Source organism: Polyodon spathula, chromosome 12 (genome assembly GCF_017654505.1).
Source record: "Polyodon spathula isolate WHYD16114869_AA chromosome 12, ASM1765450v1, whole genome shotgun sequence".
Taxonomy (NCBI): Eukaryota; Metazoa; Chordata; class Actinopteri; order Acipenseriformes; family Polyodontidae; genus Polyodon; species Polyodon spathula.
Window position 1 is genome coordinate 5,823,960 of NC_054545.1, and position 21,915 is coordinate 5,845,874.

At 35.2% G+C, this 21,915-nt stretch overlaps 2 protein-coding genes and 1 pseudogene across 2 annotated transcripts; all 3 read right to left on the reverse strand.

The window, feature by feature from the left end:
• Nucleotides 1-789: 789 nt before the first annotated feature.
• On the reverse strand, nt 790-2,275 carry LOC121324312 (psychosine receptor-like). Its single transcript, XM_041266037.1, has 2 exons — nt 2,107-2,275; nt 790-1,820 (listed from the first exon to the last, which is right to left on the reverse strand). Exon 2 carries the CDS (start codon nt 1,750-1,752, stop codon nt 790-792), a length of 963 nt encoding a protein of 320 aa, XP_041121971.1. The 5' UTR covers nt 1,753-1,820; nt 2,107-2,275.
• A 3,568-nt stretch (nt 2,276-5,843) lies between these two features.
• Nucleotides 5,844-6,840, reverse strand: LOC121324313 (annotated as a pseudogene).
• Nucleotides 6,841-17,030: 10,190 nt separating this feature from the next.
• Nucleotides 17,031-18,273, reverse strand: LOC121324314 (B1 bradykinin receptor-like). The gene has a single exon (XM_041266039.1). The coding sequence runs from the start codon at nt 18,271-18,273 to the stop codon at nt 17,203-17,205; it is 1,071 nt and encodes a 356-aa protein (XP_041121973.1). The 3' UTR covers nt 17,031-17,202.
• Between the last annotated feature and the right edge of the window lie 3,642 nt (nt 18,274-21,915).

The following is a 21,915-nucleotide window of genomic DNA, read 5'->3' on the forward strand; positions in this document are numbered from 1 at the left end:
TCTGGTCTTCTTTACAGTTCATCCCCATTTCGTCTGCATATTTGAATAGCATTTATTGCCAATTTATAAATAGGCGTTTAAAATGCTCTCCTTGGAAGCAAAAAATAGATAAATCATACAATAAGGAACAATATACAGAAAATATGATTTATTTTTAATGCAGGAAAAACTACGTCAATTACCCACATCAGTTTTGCATTACAGTGATCAACACAATGTACATGCTGGTAATATTTACAATATTTTAGAGAAGCATAATATTTAAGTTTTAACAAAGTGTGAGATGTGAGATGTTCAACTAGACAGAGTAACAATATATACAAAACAATAAGGCAGGAATTCAATTCAGAATAATATTATTTTCAATGAAAATGCAGCATTACAATGGCAGTGCAATGGTTCTATCCTCAAGGGCAACAACAGTACAATGGCTGCTGAAATGGCTTGATAATTGGTGAAAATGAATCACATTTGTTACATTTTAATATATTCACATACCAATGACATCACAATGGTATGAACCAACTATGGAAACTGTGAAACACTGGTTCTATATCCATTGTGCTGCCATTGCTGGAAATTATGCAGTCTACTAATGGCTTTCCGAGGTTCTTCAGGGCAATACACTGGTTTTATTTTGGTAAACCACTAGTATTTCCCCCCCCCAAAAATCTTTAAGGTTATAGAAAAAAACCTGGTATTTTTCAAATGTAATAATAATAATAATAATAATAATAATAATAATAAAACATATCTTACAACATCCTTTACTGAAAGTGTGTAAAAAAACTATCCTTTTTCAACTGCATTTACGCCATTCAGTGCACTAGGTTGTTTAGGATTTTTCTTGAAAAACGAGACAGCAGTGAGCATGTCTGTTCTGGCACTTTCACTTACAAAGGAATAGAGAAAGGGGTCGGCAATGCAATTGAAGCTTGATAGAGCCATGGTTAATTTGTACGGCACAGAGAGTCTCTTGGCAACTTCGCACATGTGTGGTTCGGTTATGCTCCGAATCAGCATAACAACATGGTAAGGAGTGAAGCAAATTAAAAAAGCTACCACGATGCTTATGAGCAACTTTGTAATCTTTATCTTATCATGATCTTGGGTGGCTATATTAGTTTTGATAACTTTGTAAATCCTTTGACAGCAAAATACCATTAGCATTGCTGGCAGCAGGAACCCTATAAAGAACCGCCCATAATTAAGTGTAGCTTTCCATTCTTCCAAAGGAAATTTGTCATAGCAGAGCACATGGCTCAAGGTGTCATTGTGAGTCTGTTCAGTCAGCAATATAATAATATTACCTGATAATTCAATAGCCCAGATTAGTCCGCTGACGTAAACTGCAGTTTTTACTTTTCTCAAAACATAGAATCTTAAGGGATAAACAACCACCAAGTATCTGTCTATTGATATGCAGCACAGGAAGGCTGCACTAGTATAAAAGTTTGTGTACATCAGAAAGCTGCACAACTTACATAGATGAGGCCCATGCTTCCAGTTGTCATGGTTCAGAGAGTAATCCACCCATAATGGCAAAGTCAGCGTGTAAAGCAGATCTGCCACTGATAAGTTGAAGAGGTAGATGCCAAGCTCATTTCCCCTTTTTATATGTTTGTAGGACACATATAGTGATAACGAGTTTGCTGGAATGCTTATCATAATGACAGTAATATACACGATAGGGAACAAGAACTGATCAAGATCATGCTTAATGAAACAGTCCATGCTATTATTCAAGGACATCGAATCAGGATAGTCTGGTTTCCAATCTTCAAGGAGATGTGTAAAACCTAGAGGTCTTCCCCTAGATTCTGGAACAAAAACAAACAAAGCAGAGGAAGTATCCAAAGAAACAATTGCAGAATATGTATAAATACCATCAGTGTAAAGCCTACAGTAATTATTATTATTACATAGAGAAAAAATGATCTATTCTGACTGGCAACACTATGCTTCCAAGGGTTACAAAGTATTGTAGAATTTGTATATATCAAATACAAAATAGTAAATACAGGTATCTGTGCTATTAAATACCAAAAAAATAATAAATAAATAAAATTAAATATGCATCAGAGAAATCAATTAGAAAGTAGATACCTGTTTCTTGTCTCTTATAGCTTGCTCCTTCTGATACTGAAACTGCCTTATCGCAGTGTTGGTCTAAAATATGATGTTATACAGCACTTCCTTTAAAAATAGCAGGATGTTAACAAACATACATTTCACACACCCATTTGTTTCTGCACCTGCTTTCAAAACAAACAAAAAAATGCTGTCATTGAATTTATCAAGTATCTTAGTATTTCTAAATGTCATAGTTTTCATTGTGGAATACTATGGAGTCTTCTAGGTTAACTTTTTAAAAAGGAAATTACTTTAATTCTTTTCACTGACCTTCTCCTGAATTATTGATGGTGGTTCTGTTGCTCCAAACCTTATATATAACCGATCCAATTAAATGCCGTTTGTGTGTATTCAGCAAACCAGATCATTTAACACTAACATTTGGGACAATTTAAAAGAACAAAGAAAGAGACAAAATAAGGAAGTGTTGCATGGATATTTTTTTTCGTGTGTGGTTTGAGTTGCACACACTTCAGTTAAAGAAATTCTTGCAGGCCGAAGAATATCTACAATTTTGAACACATTGCAAGAAAACAAATTGGTAAATTGGTTGAAGACCATGGTGCATGTCCTAATTTTGTGTTTTACACATTGTAACTTTGGAGGGTGCAACAGTGCACATTTCCATTTGTTCTGTATGTGAAGTTTTCAAGAGCTTTCAGATAGTGTAAAGTATATATTTCTTCAACAGTTTGGTTGCAATATGTTTGATAGTGCTATATATTATTGAATAGAATGCTGTGGTGTTGCACACATACAATGAATAGGAGTTATCATACGGCTTATTGTTTTAGCCTGTTGTAGTATTTTAATATTTAGTCCAAAAAGAGCATCTATCTGAGACTCATCCTGTCTAATACATAACCTGCTCATTATTTTATGATTTGCTTTTGTGAGATTCTTGTGCATTATTTATGCTACCGACCAGCGAGCAAAGAAACACAACCTTTGGCTATGGATATGCAAAACTAACTAAGAAAGTGGGTTCCTGTATCCTGGGGTGGAATTTATTTTTATCACCAATTTGACAAACTCAATATGAATTGTCCCTCCAACACTGCAGGTATTTCATTTAATTTAATTCTAATTAAATACTGTATTTTCTCATTTACCTCATTTACTGTACAAAGGATGCCACCTGCTGGTAAATTAGAATACATCAAGGAAAGTATTGTAACTTTAAGTGCGAATTATAGACATACTATAGAGACGCAATCTATTAAAACACACGCACGCACGCACGCCACACACACACACAGTAAGACACTGTTGGCCATATTTGGAGAGGAGGGGCACTGCATTCACCTGTTCTATGTCTTTAATTTAAAACTATAAAATATGTTTATACAAATTAAAGTTTCTAGGGTGTTCAAGTCAGTTTTAGTCCAGACTACAGTCAACTGTGCTTCTTCAGACTGATAAAAACAAGCATAATCCCCTATGAAATGTATTATATCCAACACTTTAAAAAAGGCAACTCTTCCATCTACTTGTATACAGATCTTACAGATTAGGACCTGCACTTTGGCTGAACTTTCTGAACAAATTGTACCTTTGCGTTATTGTTTACTGGACAGTGTGCCTTTGAAAATATTGATATATTTGCATTGAAAAGCCAACATAAGAACAGCAGGTGCAATGAGCAGATGATAATGATCAAGTTTACATATACATGAAATCTATACACCCCATTTGCTCATTTATGGTATGAATTACATGATCAGGTAAATAATCCTGGATGGCATTATTTACTAGAAATTGTATTTCTCATACAGAATACAGTATGTGTAAATTAAACACCCAAACACTTAAACTGGTCAAACTCTGAAATAATACATTGATGATAATGCCTCTTGAAAAAAAATGAATTTACTAAAATTATGTTTAGCCTGTTAAAGTCAGAATAAAATACAATGCATGAAAAAGAAAGTAGGTTTAAAGCTAAATTAATCAGCTAGATTTGGAGAATTACTTTCCTTAGATGACGCTATGTATCTCCTTAACAGCTCTGCAGAATCTGGAAAAGTACAATACGGACAGTAATTCAGTCAAATTAGTATAGACTGTTATCTGAGCCACACAAAAATTAATTGTCTAGGCTTTTAATTAAGCTTTGATACTCTCCCAAGTATTATTTAATCAAAAATCACTGCTTTGTGATCATTTGAGTTCATCCAGATTTTGTGGCTCAGCATGTGGCATTAGCATCTTCAGATTCAATGGTGTACACATGAGTTACTAAATAATGTTGAGTCTCTGAGCTAATATAAAACTGAGTAGTTAATTAAACAGCAAATATTTCATGGTCATTTATGGTCTTCCTTACTGTTGTTGGTGGACTTTTGCATGTTACTGTTCCTTCATTACTTTAAAGTCATGCTTATCTAGAATGATATGGTCCATATTTGCACTAATCATGCCACTAGTGTAAAGGGGTGGATTCTATCAAATGCTGCTATATTCAATCAAAACTCCAGACCTAGGTGGACATGCCAGAGGAACGTATCATTGCGTACACACATGACATTTACTTGTATGAATATTTTAAAGTTTTTATTATAAACATGTATACTGCATCACTGGAAAGTTTGACAGAAATCATTATGTTTTTAATTAATCTACTCCAAAGAGTTTCTAGCAATGTGTATATATATACAAAAGTGTAAACTTAAACTTTAAGAATTTGGTGCTCAGGAAACACGAGTAATCAAATGCACAGGCTGCTATGTTTTATCGTGTAGTAGACCCATGTTTATTACTACACAAAGTATGTTGTGCGCTGAAACAGGAAAGAGTGCGAGGGTGTGGAGAGGGTGAAAGAACGTTCAAGAAACCAAGAATTCTCCTTCTGTGCTCTAAGCATTCCTTTATTCAAACAGTGATGACCTGCAACGGATCTAGCATGGGCTGAGCCCACTTACAGAAAGCTTTTCCAATCTGCTCCAAAACGCAGGACTGGATGTCTACCAGTTACCAACAATGAATTGGACATTTTCAAATATGTGCTAGCAGGCACACCTTGAGCCCACTTGTGAAAAAAGCAGCAAGTAAAAATTAACAAAGACACTTTCAGAAACAAAGACAGCTTGCTTTTACCGCGAGACACCCTGTAAAATAATATCTCTATCTCTATACTTGTCACAAAAAAAAAAAAATAAATAAATAAAAATAATTCAATACACAATGTCTTTTAGGGTTTTCATTACCTGCTTCAGGCAACCACACACTGGGACAGCTCTGGTCAGAACGCAACCCCATCAGGCCCACTCTGACATTCTTATAAAGATTACTGGCAGGTGTGTCTCATTCCCCAATTCTGTTACACCTGTCTATGTGCAAACTAACTTTTGTCAGTGATCTCTCTCTGAATACTGCATGTGGACATTTGTACACACCAGAGGACTGCCACTTCAGGCAGTAAACCAACAAACCTAAACAACCACCCCATTCAGCACTATCAAGTTACAAGGAATGCAGTTTAAATATACTGTACTGCACACTTGACAGTGGATTCTGTCACATGCACATACACTATTGTACAAATGTTTTCCCCCATTTAATGTCATGGGGAATTTATTTTATGGGTGAAAATCTATTTCTTTGCAAATATATTTTGCAGTGAATTTTGCTTTCCCCACGCTTCTACAGTACAGTTAAGTCAATTTTTGTAGTATGTAGTAGTATAATATAAAATATATAGCTCATGGTTCTCAACACGGATGAATCAGATTAAGGCTTACTGTATGTACAGTGGAAGTAGACGGTGATTTTTTAAAAGGCGGCACAAGCTTCCTCTTCAAAAACTGCTGCAATGCCTTTATTTCCGTTTTAGCAGATTCACTCACAAAACAGTAAAAAAACTGGGTCCAGCATACTATTTAATGTGGTCAGGGCTACACAGAGAAGATATGGGTGTCTCATTTGTTCAGCAAAAGCGCAGTTTTGGGGTTCCCAAATGCTTCGCAGGAGCATTATTGTCTGGAAAACAAAAGAAACAAAGTAAGCCATCAACAAAAGAAACAGTAGCCTCATGATTTTTCTCTTCTCACTGTCTTCAGTCCTGGTGCTGGCAAAAAGAGCTTTTCAAATTCTCATATAAAAAAAAAACATTAAAAGCAAGGGTAAAAGGAATCCTGTGAGACACCTTGTCAGATTTACAATGGCAACCTTTTCCGGCATAGGAGGTTTATTATCACACAGTCTTTCTTCAGAGAAAGAATACAGCATATCCTCATAATACAAGTATATTATGTGCAAGGACAACTCTACAATCCAGCTCACCTGTACAGCAAATTTGACAGACCGCAAAGTGGCAAAATACAAGGGATAAACCACTGCTAAGTAACGATCTGCAGAGATGCAACAGAGGAACAAGGTGGCAATGTAGAAGCTGTTATCCATGATGAAATAAGTCAAACTGCACAGTGTGTTGCCCACATGAGGTCTGAGGGAATTCTGAATCCAAACAGGCAGAGTTAAAATATCCAAAAGATCCGAAACACAGAGATTTACCAGGTAGACCGCTACCTCACTTCCCCTCAGTGCCAAAATCCAGGCTATATAGAAAGACAAACAATTTGCTGGAAACCCAATGATAAAAAATACAGAGTAGACCATTGGATAAAACAGAGTCTTAATGTACATGCCGTCCTCTTTGATGCATGGACCGGTGCTGCTGGACCCATTCTGGCTGTTTCTTACTTCCATCTTTTTAGCATTCAAGTTGCTTTTATCCTGTTTTGTTTTCACTTCATTTTAATCCAAAAGATGAATGATTTCTGTAGTATGGAGACCATCCCAAGCCATCTGAAAGCCTAGTTTTGGAAAGAGCCATGCAAATCAATATTTGCATACAGTGGATGGAAAGAAGTCTGTGGTTGGTGATATAAGTACATGCATGTAAATAAGGCGCAAGGCATGTTTTGTCTCATGCAAACCCCCCTGAGCCTATTTTATGGGTAGACTCCCCCCTCTGCACTTATATGGTCGTGGCACCCACATCTGTAGCCAGCTTCTACCCGTATTACAAGCTAACTAATGCTTTGGCTGGCAGAGAACTGCACCAACAACAGAGATTCACAGGATATATTCTACTTCAGACCTGTAGCTCTTTAACCAATAGCCAAAGAGATTCTTAACAGCAAAACAACTTCATTTAAACATTGCTTTCCTACTTTTCTGTAGATGTCTTCTCAGAGTCCTTGCAGCCTGAATGTCTTCTTCATAGTATCAGAATACTGTTAGACAAAGTGTAGCGATGGCAGTCTGGAAGTTTCTTTTTAGTATTGGTACTGTATTACTAAAAGTATTACGATTGGGCGTTTAAAGTTATGAATACAGTACCTTCCTGAAGGTGAACAAACAGTGTGATTTGGTTGTATGCATGTGAAAAAACTTAAGCTGAGGAAACACAGAACCAGTTTGTGGCTTGGAACTTGGTTTCAAGAGACTAGGTTTCAGTCCACTGCATGGTACATCAGGGAAGACGAGGTCTGACATAGCAGAGTTGCCTCAAACTAGGTCTCCCGGTCTTCAAAACATGGCTTTGTGTTTAAATGCAAGCTTGTATTTGACTGCACTGCATGTTTTTGTTTCACCAGTTTTATGTAATCAGTCTTTTTTCAACTTTATAAACATTATTTCGCTGACCCTAAAAGTGGTTTACAGAAACAGCTGGCAGTTACAGATTTGACAGAAGTATTTATCAGATGTACACTGTGGTTTGTAGATGTTTATCCGACATGTATACTGCACAAACTGTTACAAACCACCGGCCTGTTTTGAAAAAAAAAAAAAATTCTCGATCAAATTTCAGTTTTTTGTGTTAACTTTCTAATCATGTTTGACAATTATTATACTGTACACATTAAATAGTGCATGGCAACCAATAGTTATGAGAAGTTTCTTCACAATACATGGCAGCTGTGTGCAACCATTCCGCAAAAGCAAAAGCCTAAATAAGAATGATCTTGTTTTTTGCTGGGTGTGACTGGAACAAATACAAACTGCATTTTGGCAACAAGTAACCTCTTAAATGTTTTATCTGTGCTCTACTCAACAAACAGTAGTTAAATTAACTAAATATGAGAAAAAATGGTTCATTACTGTATTAACAAAAATATAGGGATGCCTCAAGCCTCAGGGTAGGTTTCTGGGACTGGTTGCTGCACACAGGCTGCCTATAAGTGACCACTGCAGTAATATAACAAATACAATGGAGTTCAAACAGGGACACTGTGACTACTGTGGTTACAACATTCACAGTACAGGTGTGTGCAGTACAAAAATATTTTCTAAAGCTATGTAAATAATTGAGTCTTGTTGAATGCTTTTGTTTTGGATAAAGTATGCTGTGTTATAAGTGAATACTGCTGCAGGCCACTGCACAAGTCTATGGATTCTGTGTGTAAGAAAAATCGGATTTATGGGAGTGTGACAAGGTTGGCTAGTGGTGACGTCAGGCCAGGAAATGAATGGAGATAGCAATAGCAGACTGGAGTACAGCTGCGCTGCGTTTATTAAAAAATAAAAATTTTAAACCAAACAAAACAGATTTTTTTTCAGATTCAGCTTTCCACAGAAACTGGGTGCTGACAATCAGGTGAGGGTCATTGGTATTGATTGGGCTAACGTACCATTCAAAGTGAAACCAGTGAAGAAACAGCTGTTTGGATTTGTGATGATTGCTGCTTTTCTTAGACTCTGTGTACAGCTACGTTTTTACCATTGGATTTCCAATCAACTCTCTCGCCATCTTGGGATTCTATCAGGTTACCAAGGCTATCAGAACCACACCTGTGCATGTGATCAATCTGATGATCGCAGACCTGAGTTACTTATCCACCTTGCCTCTATGGATAATTTACATTGTGCAAGGTCATAATTGGAAACCTGGGGAAGTGCCATGTCAGTTCAGTGGGTTTCTGTTTTTTATGAACATGCATGCCAGCATTTGCTTTGTGTGCTGTAATGCAATGGAGCGCTACCTGGCTATTGTCCTCCCCTTAAAATCAAGAAAGATTCGCACTTTCAAAACCACTGTGTGCGTTAGCATTTTTGGATGGTTAGTTCTTGTATTGGGTCAGATTCCTTATGTCAAACTTGATAATGCAAGGGCAACTATGTTATGAGCAATACTTTATAACTGGATGTATTGCTATAACAATGTATATTATTACATGGGTGGGCTTTGCAGTACCAGTTGTGTAATAGTTATTTAACTTCCATACGAACCTTAAAAAACACATTACTGAACATCAATGAAATATCACGGATTAGAGGCTTATTTCCAGCACGGCTGCTCATGTTTCTTGTCTGTTCTGGACCCGATAATATAATTTAATTTCAATGTTTATTGCAAGCTATGCCTTAGTCAATAGTGTTTGTGTCCCAATCTCCATGCTTTATGTCCTACAGGGTCAGCATAGCTACAACAATCTTTAGCAATCTCTCTGACCCAGTGATGAACATCAGTGTTTGCTAAGGGGTTAGGAGTAGATTTAAAAATGCATGTCATTGTGAAAGCACTGATCAACAACTGCCAGGGCAGAAACTCTAGCACCTCTGAGCTATGTTGGTTACTGTAAACAACTCAACATGCTCTAAATTACTTTCATCACGATTTCTGGACAAGAAAAAAAAATGTAATTTAATTTCAGTTGATACACCTGCATGGGAAAAGTCATTGCCCAATTGGAATGAATTTGACTGCTGTATTCTATCATATTTGTGCTGTGTGCCAATCGATTCTATCAAGTACAATACTAACCCCAGCCCTCAGTGTAAAAGTGTGACACAAGGTGGGGAGCTAAATTACTGGAAGGAAATCTGTTACAAAGCATGGCAAATCATCAGCTGATGCTTTCCGTCTATCTATCTATCTGCCTGTCTATCTATCTATCTATCTATCTATCTATCTATCTATCTATCTATCTATCTATCTGCCTGTCTATCTATCTATATATCTATCTGCCTGTCTATCTATCTATCTATCTGCCTGTCTATCTATCTATCTATCTGTCTGCCTGTCTATCTATCTATCTATCTATCTATCTATCTATCTATCTATCTATCTATCTATCTATCTATCTATCTATCTATCTATCTATCTATCTATCTATCTATCTATCTATCTATCTATCTATCTATCTATCTATCTATCTATCTATCTATCTATCTATCTATCTATCTATCTATCTATCTATCTATCTATCTATCTATCTATCTATCTATCTATCTATCTATCTATCTATCTATCTATCTATCTATCTATCTATCTATCTATCTATCTATCTGCCTGTCTATCTATCTATCTATCTACTCTCAAACCAAGCAATTATGTATTCTGTTTTTATTTTTCAATATTTTTATTTGATTAATCTTCGGCGTGCTGAGTTACAGGTTTAATTACGCTGGAGAGTTGTCCTCCAGTGTGGAAAATGATTACTACAACAGTTAATTAAATGGCCTTTTTCAAAAACAGAGTTAATCATCAGTTAATGATGGAGTAAGTTTGTCATATCTAAACCTTTTTGTGGAATAGACGCAAATGAATGTATTGTACAATAATTGCTTTTTGTTAATGAAAACTGTCTGATTGAAAAGAAAACATTTACCTTAGGGCAAGTAAATACTGTCAACATTGAACTAATGCATTTGCATCTGTGTGCATGGTACACAATGAAGGATTTACACAAGGTGGAGAGTTTTATGGATAATGATCTAAATAATTAAGCATGGACCTACAATGTATATGATTTTCGAGATCCATTATCATTTTTTTGTATTGTGTGTTGAACATCTAAAATAATTTTCTAAAATTCGTGTTTTATATAAAATAAATTAAATGATTTCGAGGAGCCTGTGAGTGTCTGGTGCAAACTAAGGAAAATGTAATTAACACATTTTTATTAAAGAAAAGTCAACATGATTATGAAAAACGGTGTTTTAATGAGCTTCTAGTTGATCATGTAAACATTCGTATATTAGCGTTTCCACGTAATTTCCAGTAATCTTTTAAGCATTTCCACGCAGCAGGAAGGAACTGGAACGTACAAAAAATACAAACAAAAACAGAGCCCCCTCCCCCCGTCCCACCGTTAATGTAAATTTTTAAAATGTAAGAATTGAAATAACTGATTAAGTAAACTCAAGGAATGTGTAAAAATCAATCTAAAGAGTTCAATAGTTTGGAGAGCTGAGGTAAGATAAAGTTACCAGTTAAACTGTCTTGTTTTTTGACGTTATCCAGTAGTATTTCACCGAAAGGTATCATAAGAATCGCAAAAAGTTCCGAAAAACTAGTGTATTTATCAGGGAAGCACTTGTTCTGCGTTGAGGGCTTTGACCCCATATAAAGCAAATACAATTCTACAAGGAAGCTAGAATGCCAGCCATTAAATGCGCTTTGTTAGACAGTGTTTTTTTTTTTTTTTTTTTTTGTAGACGTAGTACGTATACACTGAACCAGATTTTAGTTTTTTTATGTGACCATCTTCCTACGCTGTATTTATGTGTCTGTTGCAAAATACTCATTACTGGAGGAGAAACGTCGTGCAGTACCTGATCAAAGCTGGTCTCTATTAGACGAAAGGGTAGAAAAAATATTTTTCTTCGCAAGTATTAGGGAAAGAGAAACAGTATGCATTGCCACATGTTAGATACCACAGCATAATTAATAAAACAAAATAGAAAACAACAACACAACACAAATCTATTTTTAATTTTATTTATTTTTTTTATTGTATTTTAGATGTTAAATCATGACTTCAATATTTTCAACTTTTTCAACTGGTTACTACTGATGTTAGGAACACTGAGACCTGCTAGTTGGAAATTTAAGCTCAGATAGTGTTCTAGCAAATCGAACTGTTTTTTTTTTTTTCTCGGTTGCTTTTTGGGATTCTCATAGATTACCTGCACCAATTAATTAAGGCATTTTTTTTATTTATTGATAATTTTCATATTGTAGAAAACACAGGTCATCAAGTAGAATAACAAGTAACAAGAAAATCTTTAAAAAGGTTGAATTGTTATTTTGAATACATTTTGTAATACCCTGGTGATGTTTATCAATATAGTTTTTTTTTTAAAGTAGAATAACAAGCCAGTTGTATTCGATCTGTTGCAATGATCATATTATGACATTTATTAAAGGTATTTGCCATAAACAGGTCTTAAAGGGTTAATGATACTGTGTATATCAGTATTAAATCCACCAAGTTGAAAGCATCATATTTTTTTTTTTTTAGGTGTCACGTTTATGTATATTTTAATTGACAGAATGTCACAAATTGTTAAAGAAGACATTTCAAAGAGAAAAAGTCCACCAATCATTAAATATCCCAGGACACATGGATCTGTTACAAATGAAGACCAGCCTCCTCAGCATTCTAAAACTCCTGGCAGAAAGAGACCTCAGCCACTGAGCCTGAATGATGTTTACCATCATGAACTAGAAAAAGTCCCATCTTTAAACACATTTACAAACTCTTTTACTGTGAGACAAAAAAAGACATTAAGTAAACCTGACCCCATTAAAATCTGTTCAGAAACTCGATTCAGGCAAATTGATAAAGTAATCTCAGGTAAAGGAACCCACGGGAGAGCTCAACATCCTTCAGAGGCACATGTTTCCTTTAAACAAGACGGATCAGATTTGCCTCACAACAGGAAGTGTAGCAGTGGATCTGAGAGTGACACTTTCAATGGAAGTATAGATTTTAGATGTCCTTTTCCAGACCATGGGGATCATCGTAGATTGAGCTCAGAAAGACAGAAATTAAAAACCAAAGAGAGAATGGTGAAAACAACTCCAGTAGTTGTTGAGGGAGAAGGCCACACCAGTGTATGTCTGCCCATCTCTCTGATGAAAGACAGATCCATGAAACCCTGTATATCTATTAGAAGGAAGAAGAACCAACCTCAGATACCACTCCAGTCTGTCACTATTCCCTCGTTGTCAATTACTCTTCACACCACAGAGCTGAATTCAGAAGGGAAAAACAAGTCAAATTCTCAACAAGACAGTACAATTCAAGATGAACAGAAAAGCAAAGGAGCAGTGCATCAATTGGGAAGAAGCGATGCTGCTTTTATGGAGAATAATACATCATTGACTGATGAAAGTGAATTTAGAAAAGGACTGAAGGTGGACACAGTTAGTCAATGTAGTATCACAGGTGATGAACAGCCAAATTGGATTGATACACAGTACGTGGAATCAACTGAGATTGCAGAAACAGGTAAAATCTGTTGAAAAACAAGATTTGCTACTCGTGCTGTATAGGTTGCTAAAAAACAAAAAACAACAACAAAAAAACAAAAAACAGGACTTATTTCAAGTATACGGTCATTTTAATGTTTTTAAATATTTTTTAGTGTTTGAAAAGCTAATTACATATTTCAAAAGGTGTTATAAAAGTTGGAGCAATAAAGACATCATGTTATCAAGAAAGAGAAGGGATTTCCAATTTGAATGGGCATGTTTCATTCCCCTAAAGGAACAATTAGGTTTAATAACTTATTTTTCTAATGCCAGCTGTGGGAAGGTCATATATTGTTAACCAATTAGGCTACACTATGTAAGTAAACACATGCATTTAACAAACACCTGCATGCTTGTAACAAGCGCATTCATAATTCATATTACAATGATTATTGCCTTATGTAACTGCTTTATGTAATAATTCTTTGTATGTAGATTATGTTATCATTTACCATGGCAAGACAGCCATTAAATGTGTGCTCATGGTTTATAAACATCTCTATATAATTTACACCTCAAGGCAAAGAAAGTTGTTTGACCTATTAAACAACAGTACGTTACACAGATGAAAATACACTGTTATCGGTGCAGAATTTTGCCATCGTTTTGTGTAAACTATCCATTCTTTTTTTGTCTTTACTTTCCCCATATTGATATGCATGGAGATAAATCTGGGCAAAATTTGCATGTTGCAGGTGATGGAATTCAGGCTGTAGCAAATGAGAAGTGTGACAGTGCATCAATGCATATATTTGTAAGTGTTCAGTTTTACATGGTACAGGTAGTACTGTATATGTCTATACAGTAATAGATATGGGTTGGGTTGCTGAGTGTTTAAATTAAATATATCATTTTTAATGACATGTTTTTAAAGGCCAGAATTATGCGGGTGGAAGATATTAGCCTGGAAACAAAACAATATAGTGAAGCAAGCCTAGGTATTCAAATACTGGAGCTAACTCAACATAATGTACACAACACTGCTTTCAGTCCCTGAGATGTATAATGTAACTTTTTCTTGGTTTGCAATTGATCATTTCTACTTGACTTAGAAAAAAAATATGGACTACCTATACTATACTTTGAATTAATTCACTTTTTATCATGACAGGACAACTGGGAAGGCCTAACATTATCAGGATCACTGATTGAAATTGAAACACAAGCTGGTCGACAATTTGATTTTGAGTCAGGGGCAGATGGCTGCTTTACTATAAATTCTTCTAAAGTTGCTGAACTCAGCATTGGGGACAAGTAAGATTTTGCTTTGTTGCATAATAATACAATGGTATATTTCAAATGTGTATTAGTACAGCATTCATTAAATCATATTAATAAGATTCTATTTGTACAAATGCATGTGAGTCTCCTGAATCAGTGTTAACATTGTCTGTATTTAGATCTCCTGCAATGTAGATTAATTATGTCAACCCCTGTTTAAATGAAATGGAAAGCCATAGTCTCAAAAATATAGGTTGAAGGAGTCTCTGCTAAGTCTGTTTATTAGGCTTGTGGTGTATCCCCAAAAGTCTATACAACTTTCTTAGTTTATTTTATATGTTTATATGTATTGACAGCGCCATCAATTTTCTTTTATTTAAAATTAGCTGTCTCTTTAACAAAGGGCTTAGGGGGTTCCCCATAAGAAACAAGGGCTCATATTTAACAGGTAGGATTGAAATAATTCAGTTTACTTTATAGCTCTATAGCTCCCCTAAATGTATTCTGAATGTCCCTGGAAACATGGTGCCATTGTAAATGCAATTAATTTCATTTTATAATAATAACACTCGTTTTGTCTTCTCCCAGGCTAATTGTGGTGAACGGCATTAATGTTGCACATTTCTCAAAACTTGAGCTGAATTCCCTGATGTATGAACGGGACACTGCTCGGCTTTTGATTCTGCACAACAATTATCAAAACAATGACACACAAACAGAAGAGGACAGTTATGTGGAAGTAGAAGTGAGCGGGGATAGATTAAAGAAGAAAATGAAAAGGAAATGCAATGAAAAGTATCTAATACCAAAACATCATTTGTAGTTTAATTTTTACATGGCACACAAAAAATTGTTCTCGCAGTGGCTTTTTGATTTGAAGTATATAATATGAAGCAGTGGTCTCCAATCCTGGTCCTGGAGAGACCCAATCCTGCATGTTTTATAGATCTGGAACTGAGAGCTCAGTTGAAGCAAAAACCAGAAGACCCTGCCACTCTCCAGGACCAGGGTTGGAGACCCCTGATCTAAAGTATTTCCAAAGATGAACTCATGTTTTCATGTTTAGATTATGGGATTTTGAGATTGATCTGAATTTGTGAATGTCCACACGACACAATCTGAACAATACATAAATAAATACAATTAAATGCAACAACACAGCATGTGTGCTTTAGGCATGTACTTATAAAAATACGCCTGACACATGGTTTGTGTAGAATATTTCACTATTTTAAAGCCATAATTTGATACTGGTCTCTTGAATTGATATCAGACTGCTTTTATATCCACTTAGAGGTTCTACAAGTTTGTAATTAAAATTATCTTTTTTAATTTAGGATTGAAAGAAGACAGTCAAAGCCAAGACAACATTTGCTGCTGGGCTTTATTTTTCTTCATTTATTTTTTAATGTTTGGTGCTTTTATTAAAAGCACTATTTCAATAAAGAAGAAACTGATAAAAATGTTGAATACAAATTGTATTGCTTTCTCTGCTTAATAGGCCACAAGGTAAAATGTACAGAGTTGTCATGGTAGCACAAGGGCAGCTGCAGTGGTTAATGCTTTTGGTAGAATTCCTATGTTGAAATACAAATGTATGAGTGATGATCCCATTTGGCTGATAAGATGAAAAACAGATCAATAAACCAGCTCATACAGTCTACCAAGCACTAACCTTGTTTGTCTGTTAATAACATTGCACTGTAATATGCTTCGACAAAGTAGTGAGCATACCACAGGTTCATTGAATAGCCTAATGTTACACTGGTGAATGAGGATTTACTGTACTGGAGAATTTGTTTTTCATTGCTATGCATTAATCAACAGATATGTGGTTGGATGAACCACTTTTCAAAAGGTGGCATGTCCATAAACATCAATGTCAATGTGCTAACTTTAGTATGTTATACTTACACAGTAATTATAAAGGTATTTTTTCTGTTATTATGAAGGTTTATCATTATTAACCAGCCTGATATATTGATAACATGTACAATACCAGCTTCTCAGATAGAAAGGCTAAACTTTTCCATTGAATCTCTTTGTTGAACAATTCATTTAAAAAATAAATCAAAGATAACTGTTCAATTTAGCTTTCTTAAACAAGTTTAATTGCAAAAGAACTAACAGAAATATACAGGATATTAAAGATTTACATAGTATAACTGTAATACGATCATGCTTTATTAAAACATTACTTTAGCGATAACTTTTTATGTGACTTAACCTAAGTAGAAATACATTGTATTTGTATAATGCCTTTGTCAAGAAAAACAAGATCCTAATGTGCATTCCAATAGATGGAGCAGACTGAAAGACCATGGCTTTCCAGGATGATGAAAATTCAATATAGATCTGTTTAAAATAGCAGGAAATATCCAGCAGTATATGGCCTGTTGTAGGTCTCATGTCAAGGGTTAATAATGTGCTTCTGTGAATAATAATAATTTTTTTCCCTTAATGTTTTGGTAGGATTGTACCAGCTATATAAACTTTGTTTGTTAAATATGTAGTGTTTTGCCTGTACTTTTGCCAAAACAAACTATCTTGAGGTGTAGAGCTTTAGCCTTATGGTATTATCTTCATAAAATCTCAATTCGCTGACGTTGTGTTGAGATGACAGATCGTTGCAGTGCAACTAAGTCCGATCCTCTCCGGGACTTGGTGCATTTAAAAATATCTGTGATTTTCCTTCTGAAGTACTGGCTAGCAAAAACATAGAGTACAGGGTTTAATAAGCTATTTAAACAAGCCAGATATGTTGCAATTTGATTTCCAAGGTCTAGAATTGTTTCCCACGTGCAACCTTTTAGAGCACCTACTTCGTACAATATATCAAGAAAGGTGAAGAAATGGAAGGGAGTCCAGCAGAGAAGAAATGCCAATATAACTGCAAAAATTAATTTAGTGGCTTTATTATCACTCCTGTCCTTAGAAGCAGCATACTCTTGGCTTTCCTTCAGAGCTTTTATGATGTGGTAGTTGCAGAATGCAATAACACTTACAGGGAGTAAAAAACCTATAATAATTAGAACTATATCTAAAGCCAGTTTCCATGATTTTTGAGGGAATTTAAGTAGACACATCACAACATCAAAGTCTGGAACATATTGTACGCTTCTGTAAATAACTGAGGGTATGCCCATGATAAATCCAAAAAGCCAGATAGAAAGGCAGAAGACTTTAGCATAAAAAACGCTCCTCATTCTTCCAGTGGTCATGGTCCGTACAAGAGCAAAGTAGCGATCAATACTGACCATAGCCAATAGGTAAATACTGGTGTACATGTTGAAAATAATTGTTACGCAGGTGGTTCGGCACAAGAAATCTCCAAATGGCCATTTGAAATGGTGCATGATGTTCACAGCCCAGAAGGGAAGACATGCAAGTAACATAAAGTCAGCTGCTGCCAGGTTTCCCAGGTAAATTTCAGCCACTGTGCAGCGACCTTTCTGGAGGAAGAATACTAAGAGGACAAACATGTTTCCAAGCAGGCCTGCCACACAAATAGTGAAAACGTAGGGAGGCACAAATATATAAACAAAATCGAAATCAGGAAAATATGGGCATTCCGTGGAGCTGTTGTTTTTCTCTGTTCTGTTAATAATGTCATATATGTCTTGGGAAAGGCTTTCTGCCATTGGTAAGGACATAATTTCTTACTCTATAAAAACAAAAACAAAAAACAATAACAAGTTAAAACAATTCTATTTCCTTTTGATGCTGTATGTTCAGATATTTTAAGTCTCAAATACCCTTCAGTGATTCTAGTCTGCAATGTAACCCAAAATGAAGCTGTGCAAAAACGTATCCAAAAAAAGTGCCTTTTTTATTTTTACAGACGTAACTGCAATGTAAAATATAATTGCCTCTTAAGAACGGCTAACACTCAATAAATGTAAATGTAGTGCATAGGAAATCAAAGCAAAATTACCTTAGTGCACCTCTCCAGAATCCTCCTGTCTTACCACATTTAGCTGTGCAGTGAAGATCAGCCTTGGTGAAATTTAAATGTGTCGTGCTTATGTTTGAAATATCACATTCTTTACTTAATCTTTCCCTGACACTTATACCTACACACACAAAACTGTTTATACTACTGGAGTCTGTGTTTGGAATCTGCGCCTTGGTAGCTATATTAACCTGTTACTAGCTGGAAATAAATTCAAATATTACCTGAGTTTCCCAACCTTATTCTTAAAATAGTGTCTCTGCATGAAAGTCCTTGTAGATCCTGGCTGCACAGAGATGAATGGAAATGGTCAGGGGATGTCAAATAGGTGAGGAGTTGTCAGTCTTGATTCAAGATTTCACACTGCAAAGGCTGGGTTCAACAACACATACGCTCAGGTGGAGATTGAAAACAATTTTGTGGGGTTTGATTGCAATATTTTTTTTTGTCTGATAACTGATGACTTATCTTTAAGCGACGTCACTGTATATGCTCATGCTATATGATTACAGTGTGTTGAAAGCTGATAAACCTATACGTTACTGAAATAATGCAAAACAATACATATGTTAATCTAAGTAAAGGACAGTTAGCAAAAAGTGTGGTAATTTTCAGAAGAACACCACCAGACTGCAACAGTAAGGTTTTATGTTGTAAGTCCAGGAAACATCATGGTTTTAGTTAACAGAAGCTTCAGTATGTTGTAATTAAGAAAAACATCACCTGAGCGGTTCACAAAAAGTTAAATATGTGGCAACTGTAAGCAAACGCGGTTCCTTCGTTGAGTCAGCTGGACTGCATCTTTGACTGAGAGCTCTACCTTGTTGATTTGGTCAGGAATGAAAGTCTTGCTTCGGATCCCTTCTTTTCCAAGGCAGGTAGCAGAACTGGCCCGGTGATGTACTAAAACTTCCTCTGTGTTCTCCCTACATTTTGTCAACCATAATTACAGCCAGGTGGTATCTCCACCACTAAATTAGACAAACAGCCTGCATGAACACTTGTGTCTACTTTGTGCATTTTCCACATCAGGCCTAAGGCCTCTTATCTAGCTCTGTGAAAATGTGTAGAATGATTTTGCTAATACATAGGGAACATTATTATTGGAATTTGGAGCTATGTAGGGGGCATATATAGCTAAATTTATATTCTAATTATTCAGGAATTTAACAGTTAGTATTCATTACAGTACATAGATCCCTCGTGATGTCATCCTTCGAAAATAACATCAGCTTTATATGCTATAGCAAATAACAATGGAAGCAGTACCTTCAATATTTCTAGAACAGCTTTTTGTTATTATATTTGATCTCTAATCACATGCATGTGTAGCTTTCAGCTCTGATTCATGGCATGCAGACCTCTCATTTTATGTAGTCTTAAATAAACATTCATCTTATGTAATACTTGCGTGAAGAAACTTGCTTTACAGCTGTTTTTGAAGACATGGAGCAGTACAAGTTTACCATGATGTTTTTGCATGGTATTTTTGTACTTTTACCATGCTTTTTCCATGGTTATACCACATATTAACCATAATTTACCATGGTTTATCTTGTTTATTAATACACTTTACCATACCTCACTGTTCTTTACATTGCTTTCCTACTCTTTACCATGATTTCATTATGCTTTATTATGCTTTGCTCTGCTTTTACTATGCTTTATTATGCTTTGCTATGCTTTTACTATGGTAAACCTTTATAAGGGGGGGTGGGGGGTACACTTTAACATCTTGGAAGTCATTTTGATGACAAATTTAGCGGCAACCTCTTTATTTTAAGCTGTTTGGAACAAAGGGTGCTAGGAAACGTCTCTGATTGGCTAGTTCATATCAGAGTTGATACGTCCTGGAGTAAAGTTGGATGAATTTGAGAATGGAGTCTGGACCGTTAAGAAGTTTGCCAAGAGGTCTTTTTTTGTTTTCATTTGTTCTGAATAAATTTCCGTCATTAAGGATCTGGTGTCAGAAGACTAGTCAGACTATCTCTGAATTTATAGTTTTAAAGTGATTCCTTAGTCTGTTCAATATGTTAATAAAGGCAGTATGAGATGCACAGCTATCATATCACTAGTAATTACATCAACAAACTAAAGTAGCACTTGGTTTGTTGTAAACAGCTATTGCACTGCTCATAGCCTTGTATGGGCAAGAATGGAAGCATGATTGGATTATAGAGCAATCATTTTTATGACATGCTAGCAAATCTCCAAACAGAAAAAAGCAGTCTGTTGAGGAAGTACATACTGTACATTCTTTTCATACCCTGCCAGGAAATAAAGTAATCCATTTTCTGATATCCTAATAATTGCGTTTTTATGTTAATGGACAGACTTGATTGAGAGTTGTTAGGCATTGTTTTTAATCAATCCCAAAGTTAACAACAAAAATATGACCTAAAATACATTTTAACATTCTGGGCAACTGAATCAATGATTTAAGGGATGATTGGTAAGCATCCATTCAAAAAAATCTTCTAGTGTCTGGACTATTTGATATCCTATTGTAAGTTTACCTTTCGGAATAGTTACCGTATCTGGATAGTGTTTAAAAAATGTGCATTTGACAAAGATCTGAGTTAGGAAACAAAATATGTATTGTTTTTCAACAAGAAAGGACAAATAATACACTGTGTATACTATATAAAAACAGTTAAACCACATTACAAAATCATTCAGTGTGTTTAAGAACATTAGATTTAGGGTAGAATTACATAGATACTTATTTCTAGAAGCCAATAACATTTTTACTCCATTAAAAAATACATTCATTATTCCTGAAGAAAAAATAAAAAAAAATACTGAGGTACATATGTAATATTATATATTTCTTCAGTCTGTCTCTGAAACCAATATTGTGTGTAGGTTTTATATCATGGAGCAACACTTTTAGGCGATGCCTGGTAATTCACTGAGAAAGTGCATCTGATTAGAAAATGAATCACAAAATGCCTGCCCATATTAAATATATAAAAATGGAAATTTGAAACTTTTACTGAGAGCTAGAATTCTATTTAGAATCCTTTCATTTTCTATTGAACACATACCCTCTGTCGTTCAGGATATAAGAATAGTTCTTTACGACCCCCCACCCCCTCCTCAAAAAACCCCCAACAAAACAAATAACATAAGAACATGATGTGTGCCATAGTTGTACAACATCTCTATAACCCATATATGTGGGTGAGTAGCATTTAAAATTCTACCTGAAATGGTTGCTGTTTTTTACAGCCTTTTTTTATAGTTTATATTTTTTTTTGGTTTTACAGTTTAACATTTTTAATACCATTCAAATTCCCATACTGTACGTATTTGTTACTTACATTTTTATTACCTTACCAGC